The sequence below is a fragment of the Ammodytes marinus genome (assembly GCF_949987685.1).
Source record: "Ammodytes marinus genome assembly, chromosome: 1".
NCBI lineage: Eukaryota > Metazoa > Chordata > Actinopteri > Uranoscopiformes > Ammodytidae > Ammodytes > Ammodytes marinus.
This window is the reverse complement of record NC_137230.1, coordinates 2,230,289-2,255,245: the sequence shown is the minus strand read 5'-3', so window position 1 is coordinate 2,255,245 and position 24,957 is coordinate 2,230,289. Positions and strand designations below refer to the sequence as shown.

The window sequence follows — 24,957 nt, the reverse complement described above, 5'->3', positions numbered from 1 at the left end:
CAAATTTGGCACTTGTCTGTAACTAATACATTATGACTGGCACAATAAATCAGCAAAATATTAAATTAAGGTTTTTATTTGTAATTAATTGCAAAATTGCAGTCTCAAAATCAATGTTTTTGCAATGCACTCCTCTCACCCCTCCTCTCACTTTCGCATGAAGGCAACATCCCCTAAGTTTGACCTATTAGTGATTCCATAGAATTGAGCAAGATGCTGGTAGCTGAGTTTGCGTAATGTTGTTATGAACATATTAAGGATCTTTGGACATATTTTCTTCATCTACCTGTGACGGATGTTGGCCAACCTCACGGGGGATTAAACACACAGTTGCGGTGGATGCTTGTCACAGTGATGATTGGCCATGGTGGAGGTGTTTGTGCCCTTGCAAGGCACTTTGATATTGCAAGGTTTGCAAGTGGGCATTCCATCCTCTTGAATTTGGCCGTCTTTAGCCTTGGCCTGAATTCATAATTATATGACTGACCCGTGAACTACTTTCTCCTCCGTCTGTTAAGCTACTCTTTTCCTCTCCGTTAGTTTCTTCTTTGCTGCTGTGTGACTCCCATGTGAAGCTGCAACAGCAACAACGGCCCACGTGAGACATGACTCTTCATGTTTCAGTGATGTTGTGTCAATGTTCTATTGTTTGGTTTGGTATTCAATGTTGGTGTGGGCATACAGTGTTAGGTTGAGTGCTACTTCGCTCACCAGACTTGCCACAATGACGTAGCGCATTACCATGCGAGCTCGCCGCTTTACCGTGATAAGGTATTACAAGAAAACCGTACGTGTATGTACGTGGCCTTTTCATGTCACGGTCTACCGTAACGTCCCTAGTTGTGGGTGAATACATTTCCAACAAATAAAAACAAAACACATTTGGTGAAAATTGGTTAACCCATTGATGACGGCTGCTGCGTGATGCCACATTGTATCTCCTGCCTGATGCTGCGTCGCGCAGCATTGTTACTTTATCTAATTTTCATGGCGTGTGCAACATAGAATGCACCGTCATTGGTTCAAATACACGAGGTGGGTTTTGTTGATTTTTTAAGACCACGTGACCCCCAAAAAATGTGTGGTTTGCCGAAAATCACGCCAATCAAAAAATTTATAAATAAATAATAATAATAAAAATACGCCAGCTGTGTCGGCGATAGTGTATTACAGAACAGTTAGTGGCGTTCAGAGCGCAGAATCAAGGTCTACTATAGGCTACTGACGAAAATCACACAACACATTGCATCTATTTATTAACAATATTTATGAATTTAGGCTATATTTTGCTGCTCCAACTCAAATTCAGCCCAGCCAGGCGATAGTTAAGTTTCAGTTTCGTTTTCATCTCTGTGGTGTACAGCCGTTTGGACCATCTGATCGGCTCCTGACAGCAGGAGTCAGTCTGCGTTCCAGTTGTACTGGGAAGTCGGATTCATGGTGCCTGTGATAACTGAACTAAATAATAAAATAAAGCTATCTTCTCCTTCCTATATCTGTCTATCTTTATCCCTCCACTGCACACTCAGTCACTACTATCCATGCTAAAAGGAAGCAGGATTATAACCTCGTTTAGCACATTATTTTTAAATATTTTATATTATTTATTCTTTTTTTTCTCCCCCATCTAATTTTGACGATTTTTAGAAAAATGTGTTGGTTTGTAAGCGCTAAGGGAGCATGTTTAAATAAAACCTGTGAACCTTAACTTTTAAATGTATTTTAATTCATGTTTCTATGTGCTACACAGGCTTAGATATTAAGGCTTTGGTAGACTTTACAATTCATACTATTTTTTCAGAAAACCCTCAGGCATTAAGGACATGCATCCTAGATTGCCATAGTCATCAATGGGTTAAAAAGTAAGCCGATGTAGAGAAAAAGCGATCTGTCCACAGGCATTGTACTGTGTGTTAGCGCAGACATGACGGTTACATAGAGAAACTGCCAATGTTGAATCTACAGCAACTACATCTGTAAGCTCTGGGCCCCGGGCCCATCTGACAGGCTCAACCCATCTAGTACACACCATGTCCCCTAGCTAAGAGACCAGACTTCACTTCTATTCTGTTCCACTCTTTTAGGATACGGCAGCAAATTATCTTTACGCCGTTTGAAGGAACCTACCAAAACCTGAGGGATTTCTGACAAACTGAATGTCAACGTTTACCAAATTCTTTATTTCTCAGCCTCTGTAGCAGAGGGAGACATGAAATGAAAACTATTTGAAAGCTTAAAGCCGTGGCGTTAATTTAACGTTGTTTTTGTCAACGAGATGTATGACAAAATATCGTCGTCAACGAACCTTTATCACGTGACAGAAACGAGATGAGACGCAGCGTAAATGGTGGTCATGTGACGAAGACTATAATCAAATATATAATGCTTTATTGTTGACTAATAAAAACGGGACTAAATGTGGTTTACAAAAAAAAAAAAACTCTGCTAAAATATCTCTTCATGTTTGTTGACAAAAACGAGAGGACATGAAATGTTATAAGGCTATTTTGTCTCGCCATTATTATTATTTTGCAATATTTCTGTTTCCTTGGGGCTGCAAACAGGCTACGGCTTCAGATTAAAAGCATTTCACTGGCTTAACATGAGCATTTAACTAGACAAACGTGAGTTGGCTTTTATTTTGAAATAGCAGGAAGTTAGCAGGCGACGTTACTTCCTCAAATCCCCACTTGTGGCAATATGGAAGATGCAGCTGCGGTGGGTTAACTTTAACGACTACTTAAGAAATAAAATTAAGTCTGGCACAAAAAAAGGAGCGATGTTTTTTTGGTATAAGTGACAAACATGGACATATAAAGAAACCAGTCTTAAAATAACACAGTTGTTGCTTGGCATTTGGTTCAGTAGTTGGCATAAGTCAGTAGCCTATCTGTTTGTTATGTTCTGTCAACGAATTCCACTGTATGCAGTCTGTGCTTCCAATCGCATGGTTCAAACCATTTGCGTTATATCTTTTAATACAAAATCTGACTTCAGTTTACAAGCAATACAAGTCATACACAAACATTTTATTTGCACTTTGTTATTATGTTATTGTAGCTGTAGCATTCAAGAACCTTTTTTCTCTTAATTAAAGCTACTACGAGTAAGTCGGCACGTTGGCGACACCTTTGAACAAAAGCGGTAGTATTATTACGACGCCAGCTGTCGTGAAGCTGTTTTCTAGCTCGTGCAGGGAGTGCAGATTCAAATAATCAGGAAGCAATATGGTGCGTGTCCGTGTGTTGAAAGTGTGAGGGCACCGGACTCTTTTCGGCTCCGTGAGTCTATGGGTGACACAGCATCAACTAATGCCAGTAAGTGCTAAACACACCTGATTGCAATGAGTTGATGCATTGTCACCTCTCACGGAGCTGAACGAGTCCCCGTGTCCTCACACAAAGCGAATGAACGAGAGACGGCAGTTAGTATGGATCACGATGAGGTAATGTGTTTATGTTGTAAATAATGACTATTTCAGATGAATAATGGTCATCTGATGATGCTGGTGAGGAAAAGTAAACTTAGTTTTAGTAGGCTACCGCTCATTCATTTAGGAGTAAACACTGCAGTCTAGGTTCGCTGCGTGAAATTGTGTATACGTTGCTTGGCAACGCCCTCCCGCCCGACTATCACTCTCCCTTTTAGCTTTTCTTCATTGCATTCTCTTTTTTTTTCTTTGATGGTTCAGCCCATGGACCTATAAAGAGGTTCAGCCCCGTTATCAGTCATTATGACGACAAACAACTGTCTCAAACAAGGCTCCCGCTCCCCTTCCCTCACCTGGAGTGATAGGCTTCTCAAATCGCGTCCCTGCGCCACACTGAAATCTGTGACCAATACGGATATGTGAACATAGAGCATGCACGCGTGAACCGAAAATCGGACTGGGTGTACGACCAGATCAAATGCAGTAATAAAAACTATATAAAAACGTCTTTCTTTGCACTGATGGTCTCGTTTGCTGTTAAAGGTAATTTATGATTATTAGAGGAAACATGAGGCTGTTTAAAAGATATTTAAAAGTTACTCGTTGCCGCTTTAAACTTGAATGTAATGTCAATTTTTGCTGGCATTGTCATTTGAAGCTATTTTATTTAGGCCTATTTATTTTATATAAATGTATGTCATTAGACAGGAGATTTTGAAAAACAAAGAGAAGCTGTCCGAGCTCCACCAGACTGCTGTTCAGGTTGAGGAATCCGGCATTCTTACATGTTTGGTAGCTCAAATAAATATGATGTAAATTCAATCAGAGCATCTTCCGTGACTGGAATTGCATGTATTCTTGAGTCTATAAGGTAAAAATAGATTACCTTGTTTGACTTGTGAAATGGGGGACTTAAAAGAACATTTTGATTTTGTCTGTATTATACTAGGCACTTGTTAAATATAATTGCATTACTAAAAAGACTAAAATACAAATGTCATTGACTAAGACTAGACTTAAATGTCATCAGTTTTTGTTGAATAAGACCAGAAGAAAATAGTCCCAGATAATTCTGACTAAGAGAAGATTAAAATGCTCAAGACTTTTAGTCAACTGAAACTTGACTAGACTAAAAAGAGTTTAAACGTGACTAAGACTAATAAAAACTAAAATGACAGTTTGACACAAAGACTAGACTAAAACTAAACTTAAAACAGGCCGCCAAAAACAACACATTTAAAATATTAATATTAAAACAATTCATTCTTTAAGATTCACTCTGCTTTTAGTCTGAACTAGGGCTGGGCGATATATCGAATATATGCGATGTATCGCGAGATGTTCTCCACGGGATGTATAAAATGACCCTATCGCGACCATCGAATACAAATTGGCACGTAATGTGTTTTTTTTAGCCGCCGCCACCACCGGCAAACTCGCCGGTGTTCGCTTCTCTCGCTCTTTCCTGTGGCTCTCTGCCTCACAGACTCATGCATTGGCAACTCACTCACTCCCCCCTCCCAACCAGAGTCTCCTGGGGGCACGCACCTGTGACGTAGTCTGCAGTGTGCCCTGTGTGTGTGTTTACTTTTATCGCCATGTGAAAACAACGAGAGGGGGAGAAAAAAAGACGAGGGCTCTTGTGCTCTTATGACAGCCGAACGAGCGGGTGGAGGGGGCGCGAAAGACGGCGATGGTGGCCGTCGTTCGTAGCATGGACCTTTTTTGTAGGTCCATGAAATGAGAAGAAGGCTACACAGGCGAATGACCGGGGGAGGCGGGCGCACATGCCAGCATTAGCGGCCGCTGTACACTGCACAGCCTGCCCTGGTCCTTATGAGAGGAAGGCTAGTGGCTACACATGCGAAAGAACGGGGGAGGCGGGCGCTTGACAGCATAAGCGGCCGCTGTACAGAGCCTGGTCCTTATGAGAGGAAGGCGAACGAGCGCCGGGGGGGTCCGGATTACTCCGACTTCACGGAGAGTTTTTGGTCCAACGTCACACAACCACGGCATCACATTTATTACGGGCAGCCTCTCATAATAGGTCCATGTCAGCACCAAGGGAGGTGCACACCGTTTATTAACTAAAATAAGAGTATTTTTTATAAAATAAAACAGTGTTTTAGTGATAATGCAGGAGGGCTAGATCAATAGGTATGAATAGCATCTAGGAATGGTGCATCGGTTAGAATGCAAGGAATGATGATGATGATGAGACTTTGCTTTCTTTAGACTATATTATTCTCAGCCGTATTTATTTAAATCCTCTGATTGTCTTCCAGTTTTATTTTCATGAACTCAATACAGGAGAATTAAACAATAAGGCAGGTAACAGAGGGACGATGAGCCACCTGCTGGCTGCGCTCGCATGTGCAAACTCTTTGCCATGTGCAAGTTTCAAATTGCACTAAAGAATATAAACAAGATGTTGTTTCATCGTAGCCTAATGCATTGTTAGTGCAGACACATTTTGCAGGGACTATTTAAATCATATTACTGGTGTGATGTTATGCAAAAAATAAATTAAATTGAGCATTTAGGATGTGCTCTAGAGGAGATTTGAAATATATTGATATATATATCGTGTATCGAGATATAGTAAAAAAATATTGAGATATTGATTTTAGCCCATATCGCCCAGCCCTAGTCTGAACAAGTTTTTGGAGTCAGTAAAATAGAGTGTGGTTGTAGATTCTTACATGGTCGTCAGAGGCACTCAGCAGGTTGCCGCTGAGGTTGGGGTTCCATGAGAGGCCGTAGCCCTCTTTCTGGTGACCCTTCAGCCTCAGGTCAGGGTGACACTCCCCACTAGGATCTGTCACAGACACACACAAACAATTAAGCTTCAGGAACATTCTCATGCATGTAGTCTTACGTATATATATACGAGCCCAGCAGTGAGTCCAACCTGGCTTAGGCGGGTGCTTAGTGTAGTCGAACACCAGCACGTCACAGGAGGGCGTCTTGGTGGCGATGATGCAGGGGTTCTGGGGCATGTAGCGGGCTCGGTTCACTTCTCCCTCATGGTTGATCTTGATCTCGATCTCTATCTTACCACTCACAGAACCAAATCCACCAAATTCTGACAAGAGAAACCAAGAGAAACATCCAGGGCACCAGACGATCGTTAGCCTCATAGCATAATTGCCTAAATCATTATTATTCTACTCTATTCTACATCTACTCTACTCTACATCTACTTTACCCTACTCTATAACCCTTAAAATATGACTTAGGCAATTATGCTATTAGGCTAACGAAAAGTAGATGTAGAGTAGAGTAGATGTAGAATAGAGTAGATGTAGAGTAAAAGTAGATTAGAGTAAATATGATTTAGGCAATTATGCTATGAGGCTAACAAAATATGAAAACTGCAGGTTAAAACACCAGACATGGAAGAGGGAGCTAATTCAACTCTATAAATGACTTCATTATGCTAATAACTTCAATGCCTTGACAAAACTAAATCAAATATACAGTCCCATCCAAAAGTATTGGAACATTGAGGCCAATTCCTTTTTTGGGTTTGACACCAAAATATGAATATGAGATAATAGATCAACATCTCAGCTTTCATTTCCAGGTATTCACATCTGGATCTGATGCACAACTGAGAAGATATCATTATTTTTAAAGGAACACCACATTTTTAGGTGAGCAAACGTATTGGAACAGATACACTTAAAAATAAATTTAAGTAAATAAGACTTAATATTTTGTTGCAAATCCTTCCCTTGCAATAACTGCATCAAGCCTGTGACCCATTGACATCACAAAACTTTTGCATTCTTCTTTTGTGATACCTTTTCCAGGCTTTCAACGCAGCCTTTTTCAGTTGTTTTTTGTCTTGTTGTACAAGATACAATACAAAATAACATATAAGATACATGAAAAAAAGTTAGGAGTGTCAAAGTCTCAATTTGTGTTAAAGGCCAATGCAACAAAAGTGAGTCTTCAGCAGCGTATTAAACTGTTCAACTTAAGAGGGATTCAGGTATAAATGTATAACCTGCTGCATAAGAATCCACTGTTTCTATCCTTTCCTTATAATGGCTTTTTTTAATTGAAAAAAAAACTAACAGAAAATACAAAGGCTTTTTTTCAGAGGTTTAAGGTTTTCAGTCCAGTAAAGCGTCAGTGAGCCTCAGTCATGATTGAACTGTGCTCTGAATATGTTAGGAGACAGCTTGTCTTTCTCCAGTAGTGCTAACCCTAGACTGACCTTCTATGTTAAAGTTTGAAGAACAGCTCTGCTAAAGCAATACGCCTGGTCATTCCAGCTTGTTACAGACACCATTGTTCACGTGACACTGGAACAGGAACCTTTTCTATTCAAATCTCCACAGATTCCGATGCTAAGCTAACAGTTTATTTTACCAATGACTGGTCACTCTTTTTATTCTTATTGAATTGTTGCTCCGGGGGATCTCTCTCTCTCTTCCATGTCTCTATCTCTCTCTCTCCCTGTCTCTCTATATCTCTCTTCCTCTGTCTCTCTCTTTACACACAAAACACTAATAATCGCACTAAAAAATTTAAATGTTGGAATTTTCAGTGTGCAAGCTAGTTGTAAAAAAGTTCTCACACCGTCTCAAAAAAATGGTGGCAAAATGCAAGCATTTGGTCGCAGTCTGGAGCCCTGACTTTACCCCGTTTTCCTTCTGTATATACTAGATTATGTTAGTGTGTATTGAGGTTTAGGACTGTACCTTCAAATATTCCAGAGGCCATACTAACATACTAAAACTACCTCATGTAACAGAGCCATCAGGACACACAGCTGGGCCACCATCAACATACCTGCTGGAAGACAGAAGAACACACATTCAGCATAAACAGTGAATAAACTAGGCCGTCTTGACTCAATTCATGCCCCATCCATGCTTCTGCTGACTGCACACCGACAGATAAGACAGTTGTTGGTGGATGGGCTACAAAATGAAAGGACTAAGCTGAGAACACAATGCATGTACAATAAACAAAAGCTAAAGCAAAATGTTTAAGGAGGTAGGAAGCACATGTTAAGCCTTATAGACAAACCCAATGTATTTAGGTGAGAATCAATGAATGTGCTTGTTTCCAATAAGGTATTGCTTTTAAGTTTTAGAAACTGACCCTGCGTTCTTTTTGTTACACTACAGTACATACTAAAGTAGAGAAGAGTTTTAGGGCTAAAAAAAAATCAGATAAGCAAGATTTTTTTTTTCATTATGTCAAGAAATGTCAAGAATTTAGACAAATACTGTACTCCAAAATTCTATTGGCGTTTGTTGGGCATTTATGTATTTTCAGCATACTAAAATTGACGTGCATGTATTGCATCTTTTTCTGGCATACTAAATAGTAGGGAAGTATTGGGATTGGAACGCAGGGTGAATGCTAGTGGTTGGATGTGAACATCTTGGAAATAAGAATAAGGTGAGCACTAGACAACTGTGACACTTCCTTTAACAAACAAATGACCACTAAGTGTCTTTACAGTGGACACCATCAAATATTCAAATGTCAATGTATAGTCTCCTGCAGGTGAAGTTACCTCCTTTCTCACTGTCGTAGTGCGAGGCATCAAACTGGGCATCGTCATTTGGAACCTGGACGCTGGCTATCACCAGGTGGTTCTGCTCATCTGACGTGTGGGTCCCCAGAGCCAGCCTGTGGACTGCATAGTCCTTCCCCTCTGGCCTGCACAGGTCAACAGTGTGGACAGGGTTTTAATCAAAGATATGCTTTGCCTTTACATTTAACATTAGAGCAGGGCCTTCAGAATAGAAATGGTAAAATGCTAAATGGACTTGACTTATATAGCTCTTTTTAGCCGATTTTCTCAGCCCCATAGCACTTTACATTTCTCACCACATTCACCAGGGCTGTACGCTTATTTTTTAAAGTCGTAGCACTGGTGCTAGCAAGCAAAAAAATTCAGTAGCACAAAAATAAATTTGGTAGCACACAAAGTATGATCGAAAATTTGCATGACCCTAACCCTTGCATTTCGCTCTACTTACCTTTGAGCATGTCATCTTGGTTTTATTTGAGATTCTCAATGAATATCCTAGTGTGTGCAGTAATAATTATAGAAGAATGAATAGGGGTGCACTGATTGGAATTTAGACAAAAGAGTCTAACCTGCCAATGGCAATTTGTTTGCTGATTCAGAATTATTTCCCCCAATAGAACTATAAAAATAATGTCTATATCTATATATTTTTTAAATAAAAATATAATTATTATAGTAGGCTAATAATAACAAACATTTTAGAACATTTCATTCTTTTAATGAAAACCAAACTTTAAAACATTGAACATAATAGCCTATTAAATAAATTAGTAAACATATTTATACAATTTAGGCCAAGTTAAATAGGTTGTGTCAAACTTTGTTTAAATAGACTACTGTTGACTGCTCTCTGCAGCTGAAGCAGTTGATTTTCTTGCTAGCGCACTGCAGGGCTGTGAAGCGCTAACTTCCTGTTCTTACCTGCTTCAAAATAAAAGTCAACTCGCATTTGGCTAGTAACAGGCTTTTATTGTGAAGGGGCACAGGAAATGTTCCGTTTCCACACGCGCTAACTTAACTGCGTTAAGAGCCGTGTCCTTCCGGTTTTTACCGTTGGTGAAGTTAGACGCTATAATCGCCGAGCACAGATCCCGAGCACACATCTTTCACCAGCCAAAGTGGAGGGTAGACTTAATAACTTACTCGCCTAAGACTACATTCACCCGCATTTGGCGAGTGTTAATGTAGAGCCCTCTAAGCAGTGTTGTGCATCACTCCTCTGTGTTTCAAAGACAGCCTCTCCTCATTAGCACTCGTGCGAGAGGAATTGTATTCATCATCGCACGTGATCAATTTCAGTGGCAAATGCGATCAAAACTGTCGCACTGTACAGCCCTGTTCACCAATTCATACACACACTTATACACCAATGGCAGTAGCTGCCATGCATGGCGCCCTCTGAACCATCGGGAGCAATTTGGGGTTCAGTGTCTCTTTTCCCAAAGGCGATCTCCCTACCCACTGCGCCACTGCTGCCCCAGGGTGAACAAGGTGATCCTTTTAAGTATGCATTAAACATGCCAGAGCTGTCAGAGACTTCACATAGTCAAAAGAAAATAGGGTCAAAAAGCTTTCACACATGGAAGAATGCAAAGAGAATATACCATGCGTTTTATTTAATTCACCTCTTTCTGTAGGCCTATTCTTATTTGGTTATACCACACTTCAGAGGAGGTCATGGCGCAGGGTGAGCTGTAGTACAGCGCCTGGAGCAGTTTAGGGTTAAGTGTCTTGCTCAAGGACACAATGGTAGAGATAGTGGGCACCGTAGATAATAGCGGCCACTACTAGCACATCATTACAACTAACACCCTCCTGTCCGGTGCCAGGGATCGAACCAGCGACCTCATGGTTACTGATCCGCCACCTTTCCTCTAGGCCATCCTACCACCAAGGAGCGGGAACTGTTAGTAAAAGTCAACTAAAGATGTTCAGATGTGTAGCTAATGAGACTCTGCCAGTGTCTCTGATTAGGCTAGTAGCAATGGATGGTGACAAAGCTGAAACGCAGCCTCACAGGGAAGACATTGGGAGCTTGACACAGACACCTGTCGTCCCTGGAATTGAAACCAGGAGCAGTGAGTGAGACTGTGAGACATGGCATTACCTGTTGACGTCCGGCAGCCATTGGACAGTGAGGCTGGGCCACTCCAGGGCATGAGTCATCACCAGGTCGTACAGGAACGGTGTGTTCTTCTTCCAGATCTTATACTCCTCATTGATGACCCTCTCTTCCACTGCATCATCATACACTGTAGCAAACCAACATTGTTCTTGTTAATAACAGGCAATAATTTGCGGCTACAATGTGTTTATACAGTGCATGGTTGGGTCAGTTGATAAAGCACGCATTGTTTCATAATAATACATGTAACCAAGTTGGTCCTACTGGCCAATGAGGATCTGGGTTTTCAGCCTCTGAGCGCCATGCTCAACGAATCCTGACCACACAACAGAGTTTACGCCAAACTCTGTCTGCTTCAAACTACTGTTTAATGCTAGCTTGCGTCAAGTATACATTAACGATAGGCCTACTGACTCTGTGACAAAGAGTTTAAAGAGCCATAGCCGGAAGGAGGGTGCTCTATATTAGTAACCATCTCCCCTGGATTCAGATGGACTTTATTGCCCGCTACGTCATATTGTGGGGAAGGGGGCTGTGGCTAGTTGACATAAGTGCTGTTCGGTGTAATAGATGATACTGAAAGGTAAGAGAAAAGGTTTGACATGGTGTTCTCTTACAAAAGTTCAACCGGGAACAGTTCAAAGGCTGGCTTAAAACCAAGAAGCCTCCTTGGATAGGATAGGCTAGCATCATATGCTAGCACCCATGGCACAATTAAACGGCCGTGGTGCTCTTACAAAGCGGCACACGAGGAAAACGGCCCATCGCTAAATACGCCAGGTGGCGCGGGTAAAACCTACCCTCTTTGTCAGTCATGTTCCCAACTCTGCGCTCCAGCACGACGCTCCAAACCAAAATAACTATGTATAAGACCGTTAACTTATACCGGTGTTTCCAAGGCTAGTACTGCTTATGTTGTTTCACTGGAAGGCTCCTTTTTCAGCGCCGAATTACTAGATACATTCTGCGCATGCGCAAGGGCACGTGCCAACGAGGGTCAACACTGCACGCGGGGTGCGCATCTTAGAAAAAAGGAGGACCGCTACATCTTCCAATATCAAGCCGTCCCTTTCCAATTGAATTCCACTTCCTCACCATATCCACCTATTGGCCTACCTTAGTATTATAATTTTAAAGTTTTTTATAATTATGTTTGTGCTATACAGTTTTAGACAAAAATAAATAGAGATAGCCTAACAAGAAAATACAGATAAGGGCACTTTCTAAAGGAAACGTGGTGGCGTATCATTGCACCAATAACAAAGAGAGAGAAAAGTATGGGTTCTTCCAGCATTCTCACCAAAACATTGAATTTTGAGCTGAGAAGAAGAAGGTGTTAATCCTATCCATTATGTATGGCATAATACACAATGCAAGTAGGCTATATGAAATGTGCAAATTGAACTAAAAGTACTTTTGTCTTGTGTTGTGTAAAGATTGCACGGTGTCAATCTGCATTCCAATTAGTTTATTTTGTAAAAGTCTTGTCAATAAACAGCAAAAACAGTTTACAGTAAATTACAAACCTTGAACATGCAAAGCATGACAAATATAAGAAGGGGGGTAAAGCACAAGATCAACTATCATCAAAAAAATAAATAGGTAGGCTATATGTCATGACAACAATAGTGTAAGCAAAGTAAAGGCCACTGGCACAGAGTTCAAATAGTAATCCGGTGTCAACTGTAATCAATCAAGTCAACTCTCACAGGAAAAACAATAGGTTTGGCAACTTAAAAATGCATGGTGTGCATGTTCACAATGTGTCAGCCTTAAACACAACTCGCTCAGTTTTCTTAGAAAATGAGTGTGGTTCAGTTTACTATCAGGTTTAGATGTTGAGAAAAGTGAATTTTGTATTCTTTTTCTTTCAAGTTCATCACATACCAACACATATCTGATCTTAAACTATAAGACCAATGGACACTTTGATATAAGAATGATCTGGAGCACAACAGTAGAGCATGCCACTATATAAAATGCTTTAATACACAGTCATCTATTTCACAGGTACACAGAAGAACAGATTATTCACTTTTTCCATAAAAAGATGAGCTGTTAGCTAGAGTAGCCCAAGTAGAATAGTGGTCCTATATTCTACTAAGTAAAATATACAGGTAGAGTTAATATTGAGTTACAATGTGTAACCCAGTTGTGCACAACACTTCATACATTAATCTATGTATTTCCATTCAACTTTTTCTGGTTACATAAAAGAGTAACATATAGGCTTGGTGGATAATACTTGACAGTCACTGAATAGTCCATTCAATAATTATCCTGGTAAAAAAAAAGCTATCGAAGCTACGACGAGTGATCAGTACACTACAATACCCAACATATAGAGATGGTAAGAGATTATGTATATATATATATTCTATATATATATATATATATATATATATATATATATATATCATCAGTGAATCAATACATAATGGTATGCATGGGTATCATACTGATGGCTGGCTATCTACACTTCGTGATTATAGATTACCGGGAAGAACATAAACCACTCCAAGCCACTTTCATCTGGCCTAAATGTGACATGTAAGTGACATACTTGTATCAACAAAGGACTGTAAAAATTACCTTCTGAGCACATCTATCCCTTCCAACTCTAAGTAAAGACGCAGTAGGTAAATCTATAACTTTTCCATGACACATAATTTTAACATTCCATTTTCACTTAAAGTTTACCCTTTTTTAAATATAATTTAAATGAATTAACGTAGAATTTGCCTGACGCTGAAGAAGCTGTGTTAATGACATTGGAGAAATGTCCTCTGTTCCTATTTGTTTGTTTGTGTATGGTCTTACACATGTTAGCCTAGCATCAGGTTTATGCTAATTCACATTTACATTCTAACTTTAAATTTACATTTACATTCATTACTTCAAAAAAATGTCTGTGTGGATGAACTCTCAATGGCCGCATGTTAAACATTTATTCATTTGTATGATTATGATTATTTTTTACAAATCCAGAAATAACATTAAAAACCCAGCAGGGTTACAGTGTAGTAGGGTTGTAGCAAGCTACATAAAGTAGTGCTAGCCTCAGGGCTGCCGTATAACTTTCTGTAAGCTCAATACCAACTACTATAGTCAGCTGCTTCCCACCAGAAAATATATTATTTCAACTGAAAAGATGTGTTATCTTAAGCCTGAAGTCTTTTATGGTTTATTAATCTACATTTAGACTGCTGTAATGTTCCCTCATCACTGGACTTTGGCTCTAGCTGGCTTACCTCTTATTGTCAAATTGTTACTTTGCATTGTGACCTGAAAACATTTTTTCATCAATACATTCTCATATATTCCTACTGAGCCAACAAATGCTAACGAAGCTATAATACTGTGAGATGCTGTTCATAGTTCTTGAAAATGCTAGAAGCAAACCATTTAAACGATTGTTTTGGTAGGTTGTCATTTTCCAATGCTCCTAAATCAGAAATAAGTGTTGTACAGACAAAACAGGCAAACCAAAAATATGGACATTTTACTGCTATATTTTCTAGTGAACCAAGAGATAGTTTTACTCTTGCAGTTATTCAAAGGGATAAACTGACCCAGTGTTTTCCACTTTCAAACATTTCCTATTCTGATTGGGCAATGAGTCTGAGCCTATAGAAAAAAGACTCCTTATAAACACAGTGGATATTATCACAAGGGTGGCCAATAGAGCAGGATAGAAGTATTCAAGTAATTAATTCCCCTTCAAATATTCTATACTTCGTTCATTTAACAATATAAACTCAGCCACTGGACAAAATGATTACAAAAGTGAACCTGCCTGTTTTAGTGAGTTCAAAATGACAAATGACTTTGATTTGTTTTCTGACATGGACCATGGCATTTAAGGGATAGTTCAGTATTTTTGAAGTGAGGTTGTATGAGGTACTTAGGTTTGGTTCAAACGTTACCTTATGGAGATGGCGGTCAGCGCAGTCATGTGGTGTTTGGGGGGAGACGTTGCTGTAGCAGAAGTCAGCATTGTATTGTTGCAGAGGGGACCAAAATAAAATATCTGTTCAAATATACAGTAAACTGAGATTTTTTTCCCAGCTTTAGTTTGCCACCAGACAGCCGTTTATTCTTGTATCACTCTTCCAACCAGCTGCTGGACTCTGGACTACTGCAGATTACTCAAGAGACACAAGGACTAAAGCTGTGGAACATATCTCAGTTTAGCAAGGCAAGGCAAGTGTATTTATATAGCACAATTCAGACAAGGCCATTCAAAGTGCTTCTATTGAATGGGTATTTAGGTTTTAGGTTAGCATTTACAGTATATATGTTGAGGAAAAACGTTACAATACAACAATGCAACAATACAAAGCTGACTTCTGCTACAGCTACATATCTCCCAAACTCCTTATAGTGACTGCGCTGACAGCCATCTCATTAAGGTAACACACCAACTATGCATACCTCATACAACCCCACTTCAAAAATACTGAACTATCCCTTTACGAGCTGAAGAAAGTTTATGACAAACTGGCCACTCTTAAGGCCTTTGCACACTGGACCTGTTTTTTTTCTTTGGTGCGATTAATTTCGCACGTTAATAATAATTATCGAACGTATATAGAGTCAATACAAGCTCCCATATCAGCGACGTCATTTTGCTTATTTTTCGATTTTTCTAAGACGTTGCTTCCAACCCGTTCCAAATTATTCGCATTTTCGTGCCATGAGGGTGTCTCATACCAGACTCTTCAGAATTGGTTCACACACACACACACACACACACACACACACACACACACACACACACACACACACACACACAGAAGTGGAGGTGACCATGGCCGTCAGTAGATGGCGCTAATGAGAAATCCTCTTGTAGATTCACCTTTCCATCATCCCAGCAACAAAGAGTGGTTTCCCTCTTCCACCTAGTGTTCTTCCATGAGCAGCTGCTTCTGAGGGACACAACATTAAACACAGGCTTAGTATTGGTGCAGTAGGTTTGTAGTAGTGATGTATTAACACAGTGTTAGACCAATAGTAAACCATAACACAGGGGTTCTCAAACTTTTTCTGGCCAGGTACCCCTTACATGCAGGGAAATTCCTCCAAGGACCCCTTGCTATCATCACCGCGAATTAGCCTCCTTATAACAATATGTGTAGTCTACATTCAGAATATTTATACATGGGAGAATGCCCCCCAGGAAGAAAAATGTGAACCTTTTTAAGTAAAATGCATCAATCTGGTGCATTTTGAGAAGAAAACTAAGGGTGTATTCACACATGCCATGTTTAGTTCGGTTGAAACGAACTCAGATGCACTTCCGCCTTCGGTGCGCATCTTTCAGACATGTGTGAATACAGCAATCACACTCGGGGGCGGACCAAACAAGCGCTCCGAGACCCAGCTGAAGAGGTGGTCTCGGTGCGTTTCCAAACGCACTCTGCTGCAGTTCGTTTGTGGTGTGAATTTGTCCATCAATACTATCCCCGTGTCAGTTTGGAGCTGAGCTGCGCCGAACTGACACACAGCTGACACACGGCTAAATCAGCTGTGTCAGCTTGAGCCTATTCCTCGCGAGCTGCGCGTCCAGCAGCAAAAATACAGTAAATATTATGTTTCACATCGTAGGCTACAAGCCACACATTGACACAGGCCTACATATTATAAACATATGAAACAACAATAATTTTATGTTTTTTTATTTTATTCATAGGCTAGATGTAGGCCTATTTATTTCTTTATTATTTTTAACCCCATATCGTATCAGTTATATATTTTGCAGTTTTCACTTCGTGCTTCCTGCTTCTCTCCACCCCAGAATGTCTGTCCAATGAATGAATGACCTAAGATCACGTGTAGTTTTACTTCTTTATGCGGGTTCACTTGCAAAAGGGGCAATATGAAAGTGGACCACACCAAACAAAAAAAATCGAAACTCTATTTGGGCTGGACCAAACAGCGCTCCGAGACCCAGCTGAAGAGGTGGTTTCGATGCGCTTCCATATGCACTCTGCTGCAGTTCGTTTGTGGTGTGAATTTGTCCGGACTCGATCCGACCCAATTGCTGGAAGCACTGTGCCTTTTCTTTTTTAATAAATCGCCGTCAGCTTCACATTATGGGAAAGTGTTGTTATCGCCATTGATAGGAAGATTAGTTGTGGTTTGACCGGGAGCCACAAGCGAATATATTACATTTGATGGACAGGACGCGTAAACATGCTGGCCTATTTATTTATTTATTATTTTTAACCCCATATTGTACATATTGTTATATATTTTGCAGTTTTCACTTTGTGCTTCCTGCTTCTCTCCACCGCAGAATGTCTGTCCAATGAATGAATGACCTCAGATCACGTGTGGTTTTACTTCTTAATGCTGGTTCACTTGCAAAAGGGGCAATATGAAAGTCGACCACACCAAACAAAAAAAATCTAAACCCTATTTGGGCTGGACCAAAGCAAGTGAACTAGCGGACTTTCCCTGTGTGAATACACCCTAAGGCTAAATCAGCTGCGTCCTATGTGAGCTATTTAGTACTATTTTCTGGAATATTTTGGAGACACAGAATTACCAAATAGCAGAAAGAAAAAATGTACAGGTTTAAGAAAAAAATATGTTGTTATGACTGTGCCGTATGATTGAGGTGGTCGAGGGGCCGTAGGCGCTGAAAGGCAGCCACGCTTCCGCCACCGGTATGACTGTGTGTGAATGAATGGAACCTGGAACCCTGTAAAGCGCTTTGAGTGCCTAGAAAAGCGCTATATAAATCCAATCCATTATTATTATTATTATTATTATCATCATTATTATTATTATAGTAGGCCAGAGCTTGCTTTGCATTACCTGTACAACATTTTTGCTCCACCTTATTATTAAAATCTTTTTTGTTGCTCAAAACTCAGCACTTTACTCTCTTTTTCCTTTAGCCATGTTAGAATACATCCCTCTCTTCATTCCGGCACAGTTGAAATTCTTCTGTGGGCCACGGTCTGATATTGCTATTGGTAAAGCCATCAGTTGGAGGGTTCGGTTTAACTTCAATCTACAACGCAAATCCTTTCATAATTGAAAGTGTAGACTAGACGATAGATACAATAAAGCATATACATAAACTATGGTAATCACATAATATATATAATATACCTAAATAGTCAAAAAGGCACCGATTGTTCTTAAAGAGGACCTATGATGCTTTTTGACTTTTATGACCTATAAACGTTGTTATGATGATTCATAGTCATGCTTAACCATACTAAATGATCAAATAATGACTTACATGCATTTCGACGTATTCCCTGCTGACCGTCTGGGGTGTCTGTGCAGAGCACTAAACACTATTCTAGCCAGTCGAGAAGTCACGTCTTCAAAGCGGTCTACCCTTTCATAATTCGTGACATCGCATAAAAATTTGTGACGTTACCACGCGGATGTTTCCATGTATGGTAATGCTGTCACTTCCCTGTTCGCGTCTGCCTCGCGCCCTTATAGGTCCATGCTCGCGCTTCCCGCCACTGAAAGTGTTCCGGAAGGAAGGTAACCAATCACAACGGAGTGGGGTTTGCAGGAGGGGGGAGGGTAGCGGAGATGGCCGATGCACAGGCGGAGGGAGCGGAGATTGCCGAAGCACACACACTCAAGTGTTGACAGGACGTGCTGGATCGCCAAAATAAGAGAAAGAGCTTCCCGAAAATCTACATAGTTTTTTGTGATGTGATTCGTGTCAGGTTGCTCTATAGCAGTGTAAAACAAGAAATTAAGACCAGAAAAGTAGTATAATAGGTCCTCTTTAACAACTTTTTTTTTATGAATTTCGTAACAAAAGGTACATAATATGAAATCATTCCAGGTCAGAATTTTTTTAAAACCTATAAGAAGCAATGGACAAGTGGCCTGTTCCTGAGTGAGAACTAAAGAATGATTATTGTAGAAAACATGTATGTAGAAGTTTGAGTCCCACCTTACTGTCGGTGGTATTTTGTATGGTGTCGTTGTCCGGGTCTCCTCCCTCTGAGCCACTCTTCTGCTCCTCATCTTTCCCATCCTTCCCCTCTGCCGAGGAGATTCTGGAAAGCTTAGAGGATTTCTGACACACAGACCAGAGAGCAATCAATCAATCAAATTCTATTTATATCGCGCTTTTCATACAAAAGTAGCTCAAAGTGCCTTGCAGAGATTAAAAACAACAACAGAGAAAAAGAAAACAGTAAATAAAATCAAGAGAAGAAAATGAAAAGAACCCAACCCTCCCACAGACATGCACCGAGACATACACAAATACATACACACTCATACACACACTCACACATACACACGCAGACACACAAACTCACACTCACACATACACTAGCTGTCACTAAAGAGACATGGCTGGGCACTGACACCTGAGGAGTGGAGGAAGCTACCTTTTGGACCACTTTCTGAGTCTCACAATTTTAATTTCAACTTACAAATAAAATGTCAGTGGATGTAGCCTACATCATGCATTGTATTTCTATATGTTGCTTCCACCTCTGGTGCATGATACAGGCTCAGCAGGACTCTATAAAGAGGACACAACTGGCCAATTCATCACGACAGGCCAGTGATTCTGGAGAACGCTTGTTGTCTAAATCACTTTTTGGTCAAAATCAGTGAATATCTACTCATGATCCGCTACCTGTCCGTACTGTGTATGTGCGCTTTAAAAAAAGTTAGTAGTAAGTAGTAGTTATGGACGACCCCCTTTCTTACATTCCAGTTTACAGAGCCTAGGCTGTGTATTAACACCATTTCAGCGTGCGCACACAGCACAGAGAGGGACCACTGACTCCACCTTTCAAGGCCAAAGCCCTCACAGCTTAGGATCCCTGCACTCCATCAGAGAACAAACAAACCAAGAAGCTGCCTTTGCAATAAAGAATGGAATGTAGGGGAGAACGGGGTAATCTGAGCCACTTTTTACATTTGCTGCCCTCTAAGCGAGCTAAAATGATTTATGACTCAAATTTACATATTTCCCATTAATTCAGGATGTTTCCTAGAAATGGGCATTAGCAGAATTCTTTCAAGACAAAGGGCAGTGAAAATATGATTGTTTTAAAAAAAGTTGTCATGTGGCTCACTTTACCCCAGCTGTGGGGTAAACTGAGACAGACCAGAAAAATCAAGGGGGTAAAGTGAACCACTTACTTTTTCCACTCTGAAACTACCAAAACAACACATATTGTAAATTGTTAGAATCCTGAAAGCTAGCCACACTTTCCAGAACTAATGTCGGACTAGTAAAAGAATGATGGGGTTTGGTCAATTAAGCAAAGCAAATTTTCTAAACACTTGAAAGTAACTCTGAACAAAATCAAATACAACATATTATAATTCAAAAGGTTTTAATAAGATTCAAATGAAAGATAGAACCAGTTAGATTAGAACACAGTCTGGGGGTCAGAACACAGGACCCTTAGAGCCAGCTTGTGTCTGGGGGTCAAAGCATAGGAAACCAGCGAGAACAGCCTGGGACTCAGAACACAGGAGAAGACCCAACTGGATTATAACATCAGCCTGTCATACTCTACAACTAGTCATACTCTACAACTAGACCTACTCTACCTTCCAGCCCTGAAGGTTACAGGGAAAGATGAGAAGGTGCTCTTTCCGTGTGGTTGCCCCAGGTCGTCTTCCTGGTGTATTTCCTTGGCATGATGGCTTTTCTACAATGTGTATGACATTAAAATAAAACATATGTTATGTAATATTACATTAAAATATGTTTAAGACTAAACTTAACTTGTGCCTCATGGTGGGGGAAAGTGAGACAGTGGCTCACTTTCCCCCACAGCATTTGGCTCACTTTCCCCCACCACAATTTGAGAAAAAACTACCTCTCTTAGCATTTCAGGCTAATCTTTAGCTAATATAATCACATGGTTTTTATATGTTGGTAGTTCATCAACACGTATGATAGAAGTTTTTCTACGTGAATACATTTGCTTTGGCACAACAGTTGATTAAGTTGACAGCAAGAAAATTTACTTTTACATGCAAAATACCTATTTTGGTGAAAACACATGCTTACCACAGCACCATGAGGTCCTCTCTTTCAGGGCCATGGGGAAATGAGAGGGGCTTGAAAATATATATCTCACATGACCACAAATGTTTTCCGTTGCCTAGATACAGGGGGTGGCTCACATTACCCGATGCCTCAGATTCCCCCGTTCTCCCCTACATGAAGTGAAATATTTATTTAAATATTTTCACTTCAATATTAAATTTAAACATATTTAATTTTTCGGATATTGTTATTTGTTTTGATAAATAATTTTCAAAATTCAAGTTTGAGTTCAATTACTTATTAAATTATTTATTATTTTTAGCTAGTATGGCAGCTCCTCTCCCTTGCTGGGTTTGTTTCATGTATCTCCAAGATCTTGATGCCTTACTGTGTGAATAGACAGAGTGACTTACATTAAATACAGCAGATATTACCAATATCAAATCTTTTTAAAATTCAATCCTTTTACCCCATGGTCAGTGTGTGTATGTCTGCATAACCATCTGGAACTCCTTACCCAAACACATTTGAGACTGTACCAACTTGGACACATTCAAACCACTAATAAAAACACACCTCTTCAGAACAGCCTTCAGCCAATGATACTATTTCATTTTTTACATATTTACATTACATATTTATTCCACATATTTACATTACACATGATGAACCTATGCTGATTTTAATGTTTAAAGAGGCCCTATTATGCTTTTTCGACTTGTATGACCTATAAACGTTGTTATAATGATTTATAGTCATGTTTAACCATACTAAAGTGTCAAGTAATGACTTGCATTTAGACGTATTCCCTGCTGACCATCTGGGGTGGCTGTGCAAAGCGCTAAACACTAGGGCAGCCGGTCACGATTCAAATTTCCAGGATTTATTACGTAGAAAATCCGGAATTTTCCATGTATGGTAATGCTGCATCGTGCTCAGGCACGCTCCGGCCATGCCCCCACCTGCCTGCTCAAATCTGCCCGTGCACCGCTGAAAGTGTTCCGGAAGGTAACCAATCACAACGGAGTAGGGTTTGCAGGAGGGGGGCGAAGGGGCGGAGAAGCACAAAGCAGTGTGTGGACAGAGAATGCTGAAATCGCTGAGATGAGAGAAAGAGCTTCCCGAAAATCTACATGTTTTTTTTGTGCTGTGATTGGTGTCAGGTTGCTCTATAGGAGTCATTAATGAGACATTAAGAGCAGAAAAGTAGTATAATAGGAGATCTTTAACTTGCTTTGTATAGCCTATACTAGCCTTTGCTTTTGTGTGTTGGCTTTATTGTTACATCTGTTTTTAATTTGCTTGTGTAATACTTTTATTGTACAGTGTCTTTGAGTACATTGAAAAGTGATATATCAAATAAATGTATTATTATTATTATAAATGATTACGTTTGAATATAGCTGTTATGTAAAGCTTAAGGTTCACCCATTCATGCACACACTCACAAATCAAAGGCAGCAAATGAGCGTGCAGTCCTGACACTCAGGAGCAATCTGGGGTTCAGTGTCTGGCCCAAGGACATGTGGATGTGTGATGAGGACCTGCTGAGCCAACCCGCTGAGTGTGTGGGGGTGAAAAGGAAAACGATCTAAAGTTCTTTCAGCTGAGGAGATTCCAGTTTGGATGGGAATATGTTGCACAGACACACACACACACACATACAGTTTTTCAATGATCTGAAAGGACACTTACACACAAAAGCAGTCTTTTCTATGACGTGACACAACACACACACACACACACACACACACACACACACACATTGCAAACCGCTCCCCAACAGAGGCACATTCCCTTGGATGCACATGTACTGAGCAGTAATGGAGCCTTAGTTGCTAGGCAACAGTGGTTGCTAAGTGAGGAGCAGGATTCATGTGACTTTTTAAACCTGCTTCCATTTACAGCAGCAATGGCTCATGTACTCTCTGCAGCTCTCCATCCAAATACACCTGGAACGCTTTTTTACTTTTTCAAAAAAGACAGGGTCAAGCATAAGAGAATGGCGTATTGAATACAGTAAGATGATTGGGAACAGAGGTTATTAAAGAATCTACTATGTTTGGAAGGATGACATGCAACACATAAAACTTTGGGCTGATATAAACATCCCACTGAAGTACGGCCCAAATGTTTATAGGCTAGTTCCTTATGGAAACATGCATCAGATATAAGCTGCAGGATGAACTTTATATGTTCATTACTAGGACTGGTTAATCGTTAAAAATTGAAACATTTCGTTATCAATCTTGACTTCAATACTTGTTCCTGAACAATACATTTTTCAATAGCGATTTTATGAAATCTGTTTTAACAAGATAAAATTACACATTACTAGAAAAATGTAGGCTACTATTTTTCAGCTCCTTGGCATTTTTACATAATATGAATACATCTTAATTTAAAAAAGCTTAAATGGAACTAACTGCCTCCAGATTAGCACAAAGGGCAACAAATGCAGCTCCAACAAATGATACAGGAAAAAGGGAACAAAATGGAAACAATACAATGAATCAGTGCATCGTTTTCAGTACAAAATAAAAAGGTGACGGTCAGAATGAATGCTGCATGCCTATTGGCTCACTGACGGTGATTGCATTGCACGACAAGACATTTTTCCATACCCAATGGTATTGTGGGATTGCGGTTGGTGCCAAACTTTTTATTTTAATTTTAATGCTATCTTCTCAGTTGTGTATCAGATCCAGATGTTAATACCTGGAAATGAAAGCTGAAATGTTGATCTATTGTCTCATATTCATCTTATGGTGTCAAACCCAAAAGTTTCCAGTCTACAGCAAAGATAAAGGAATTGGCCTCACTGTTTCAATATTTTGGTGGGCACTGTACATATACATATTCACAGTAAAGCACTATTAAGCAGCCTGCCCATTAAATACCCTCAATACAGGGACCCATATCTTATCAAACACAGCTCCTCTATCATCGTTATAGTATCTCAGTCGCTCCAAATGCCGTGTGTTAGACATTTCTCCTAACCACAGGTCGTATGTAGGCAGAGTCTAACTTCCACACAGGTAAAATCAATGTCTTGGCAATCACCATCCCAATTTGAATAGCCTTCTTCTCGTATTTTTTAATAAAAGATAAGGGACTTGTAGCTCACAGAGGGTTAGGTTCCAAACTATTCCCAAACGCCACGGGGAAGCATTGAAAAATACTATTCCAATATGAATGGAGTTTGCTACATATCATCATGGATTTACATTGATTACAGACAGGTGAGACATTAGGGTTACATTTGTTTAGCTTCTCCGGGGAATAATAAAGGCCGCGTTTCCCAGATTCGATCGTTCTTTGGGACTCTTTGGCTTTGTAGTTCCAGATAAATGATGCAACAATGGAATCTAGTTGCTTAAAGTAAGACTGAGCAATAAAACAAGGAATGGATTGAAAAAGATGGAGGAACCGTGGCAGTACAATCATCTTAATATAATGTTTCTTCCCTACGAGAGAAATAGGAAGAGTCTTCCAGAAATGAATTCCCTGCTTAAGCTGTTCAATTTTTCTTTCGTAAGAAGTCCTCAGATTTTTTCGTAACAATTACACCAAGATATGAAAAATGCTCATAAGCCTTTTTTAAAGGGAGTGGACAATAAATATGTCTTACTAACCTCCTTAGAAACTGGCATTAACTCACCTTTGTCCCAGTTAACAGAGAATTCAGAAAGTTTGCAGAAGCTGCTAATTAGAGTCAAGAGGGCAGGTATTGATGTTTGAGAGATATAAACAAAAGAATGTCTTCTGCATGGAACGGGAGATGATGCTCTTGTCCATGTATCTCGACGGGGGATATTAATTGACCTGGTCTG

The 24,957-nt window shown here is 40.0% G+C and overlaps 2 protein-coding genes across 3 annotated transcripts in view; both read right to left on the bottom strand.

The window, feature by feature from the left end:
* LOC307249223 (histone-binding protein RBBP7) overlaps positions 1-12,059 on the bottom strand; it is a 43,142-nt gene extending 31,083 nt beyond the window's left edge. Inside the window, exons 1-5 of one of the 2 annotated variants that reach the window (XM_080025865.1) lie at positions 11,916-12,059; positions 11,098-11,242; positions 8,970-9,115; positions 6,342-6,518; positions 6,133-6,248 (exon numbers count right to left, since the gene is read on the bottom strand). In XM_080025865.1, coding sequence (XP_079881991.1) covers positions 6,133-6,248; positions 6,342-6,518; positions 8,970-9,115; positions 11,098-11,242; positions 11,916-11,931 — 600 coding nt within the window. In that variant the 5' untranslated portion in view covers positions 11,932-12,059. The remainder of the gene's footprint in view (positions 1-6,132; positions 6,249-6,341; positions 6,519-8,969; positions 9,116-11,097; positions 11,243-11,915) is intronic. The other variant, XM_080025866.1, reaches the window with a different exon arrangement.
* A 1,503-nt stretch (positions 12,060-13,562) lies between these two features.
* The window catches only part of hdgfl3 (HDGF like 3), a 34,144-nt gene continuing 22,749 nt past the window's right edge, over positions 13,563-24,957 (bottom strand). The window contains exons 5-6 of the mRNA XM_080047560.1: positions 19,052-19,177; positions 13,563-16,043 (exon numbers count right to left, since the gene is read on the bottom strand). Of these exons, the coding sequence (XP_079903686.1) occupies positions 16,017-16,043; positions 19,052-19,177 (153 nt within the window). The 3' untranslated portion in view covers positions 13,563-16,016. The remainder of the gene's footprint in view (positions 16,044-19,051; positions 19,178-24,957) is intronic.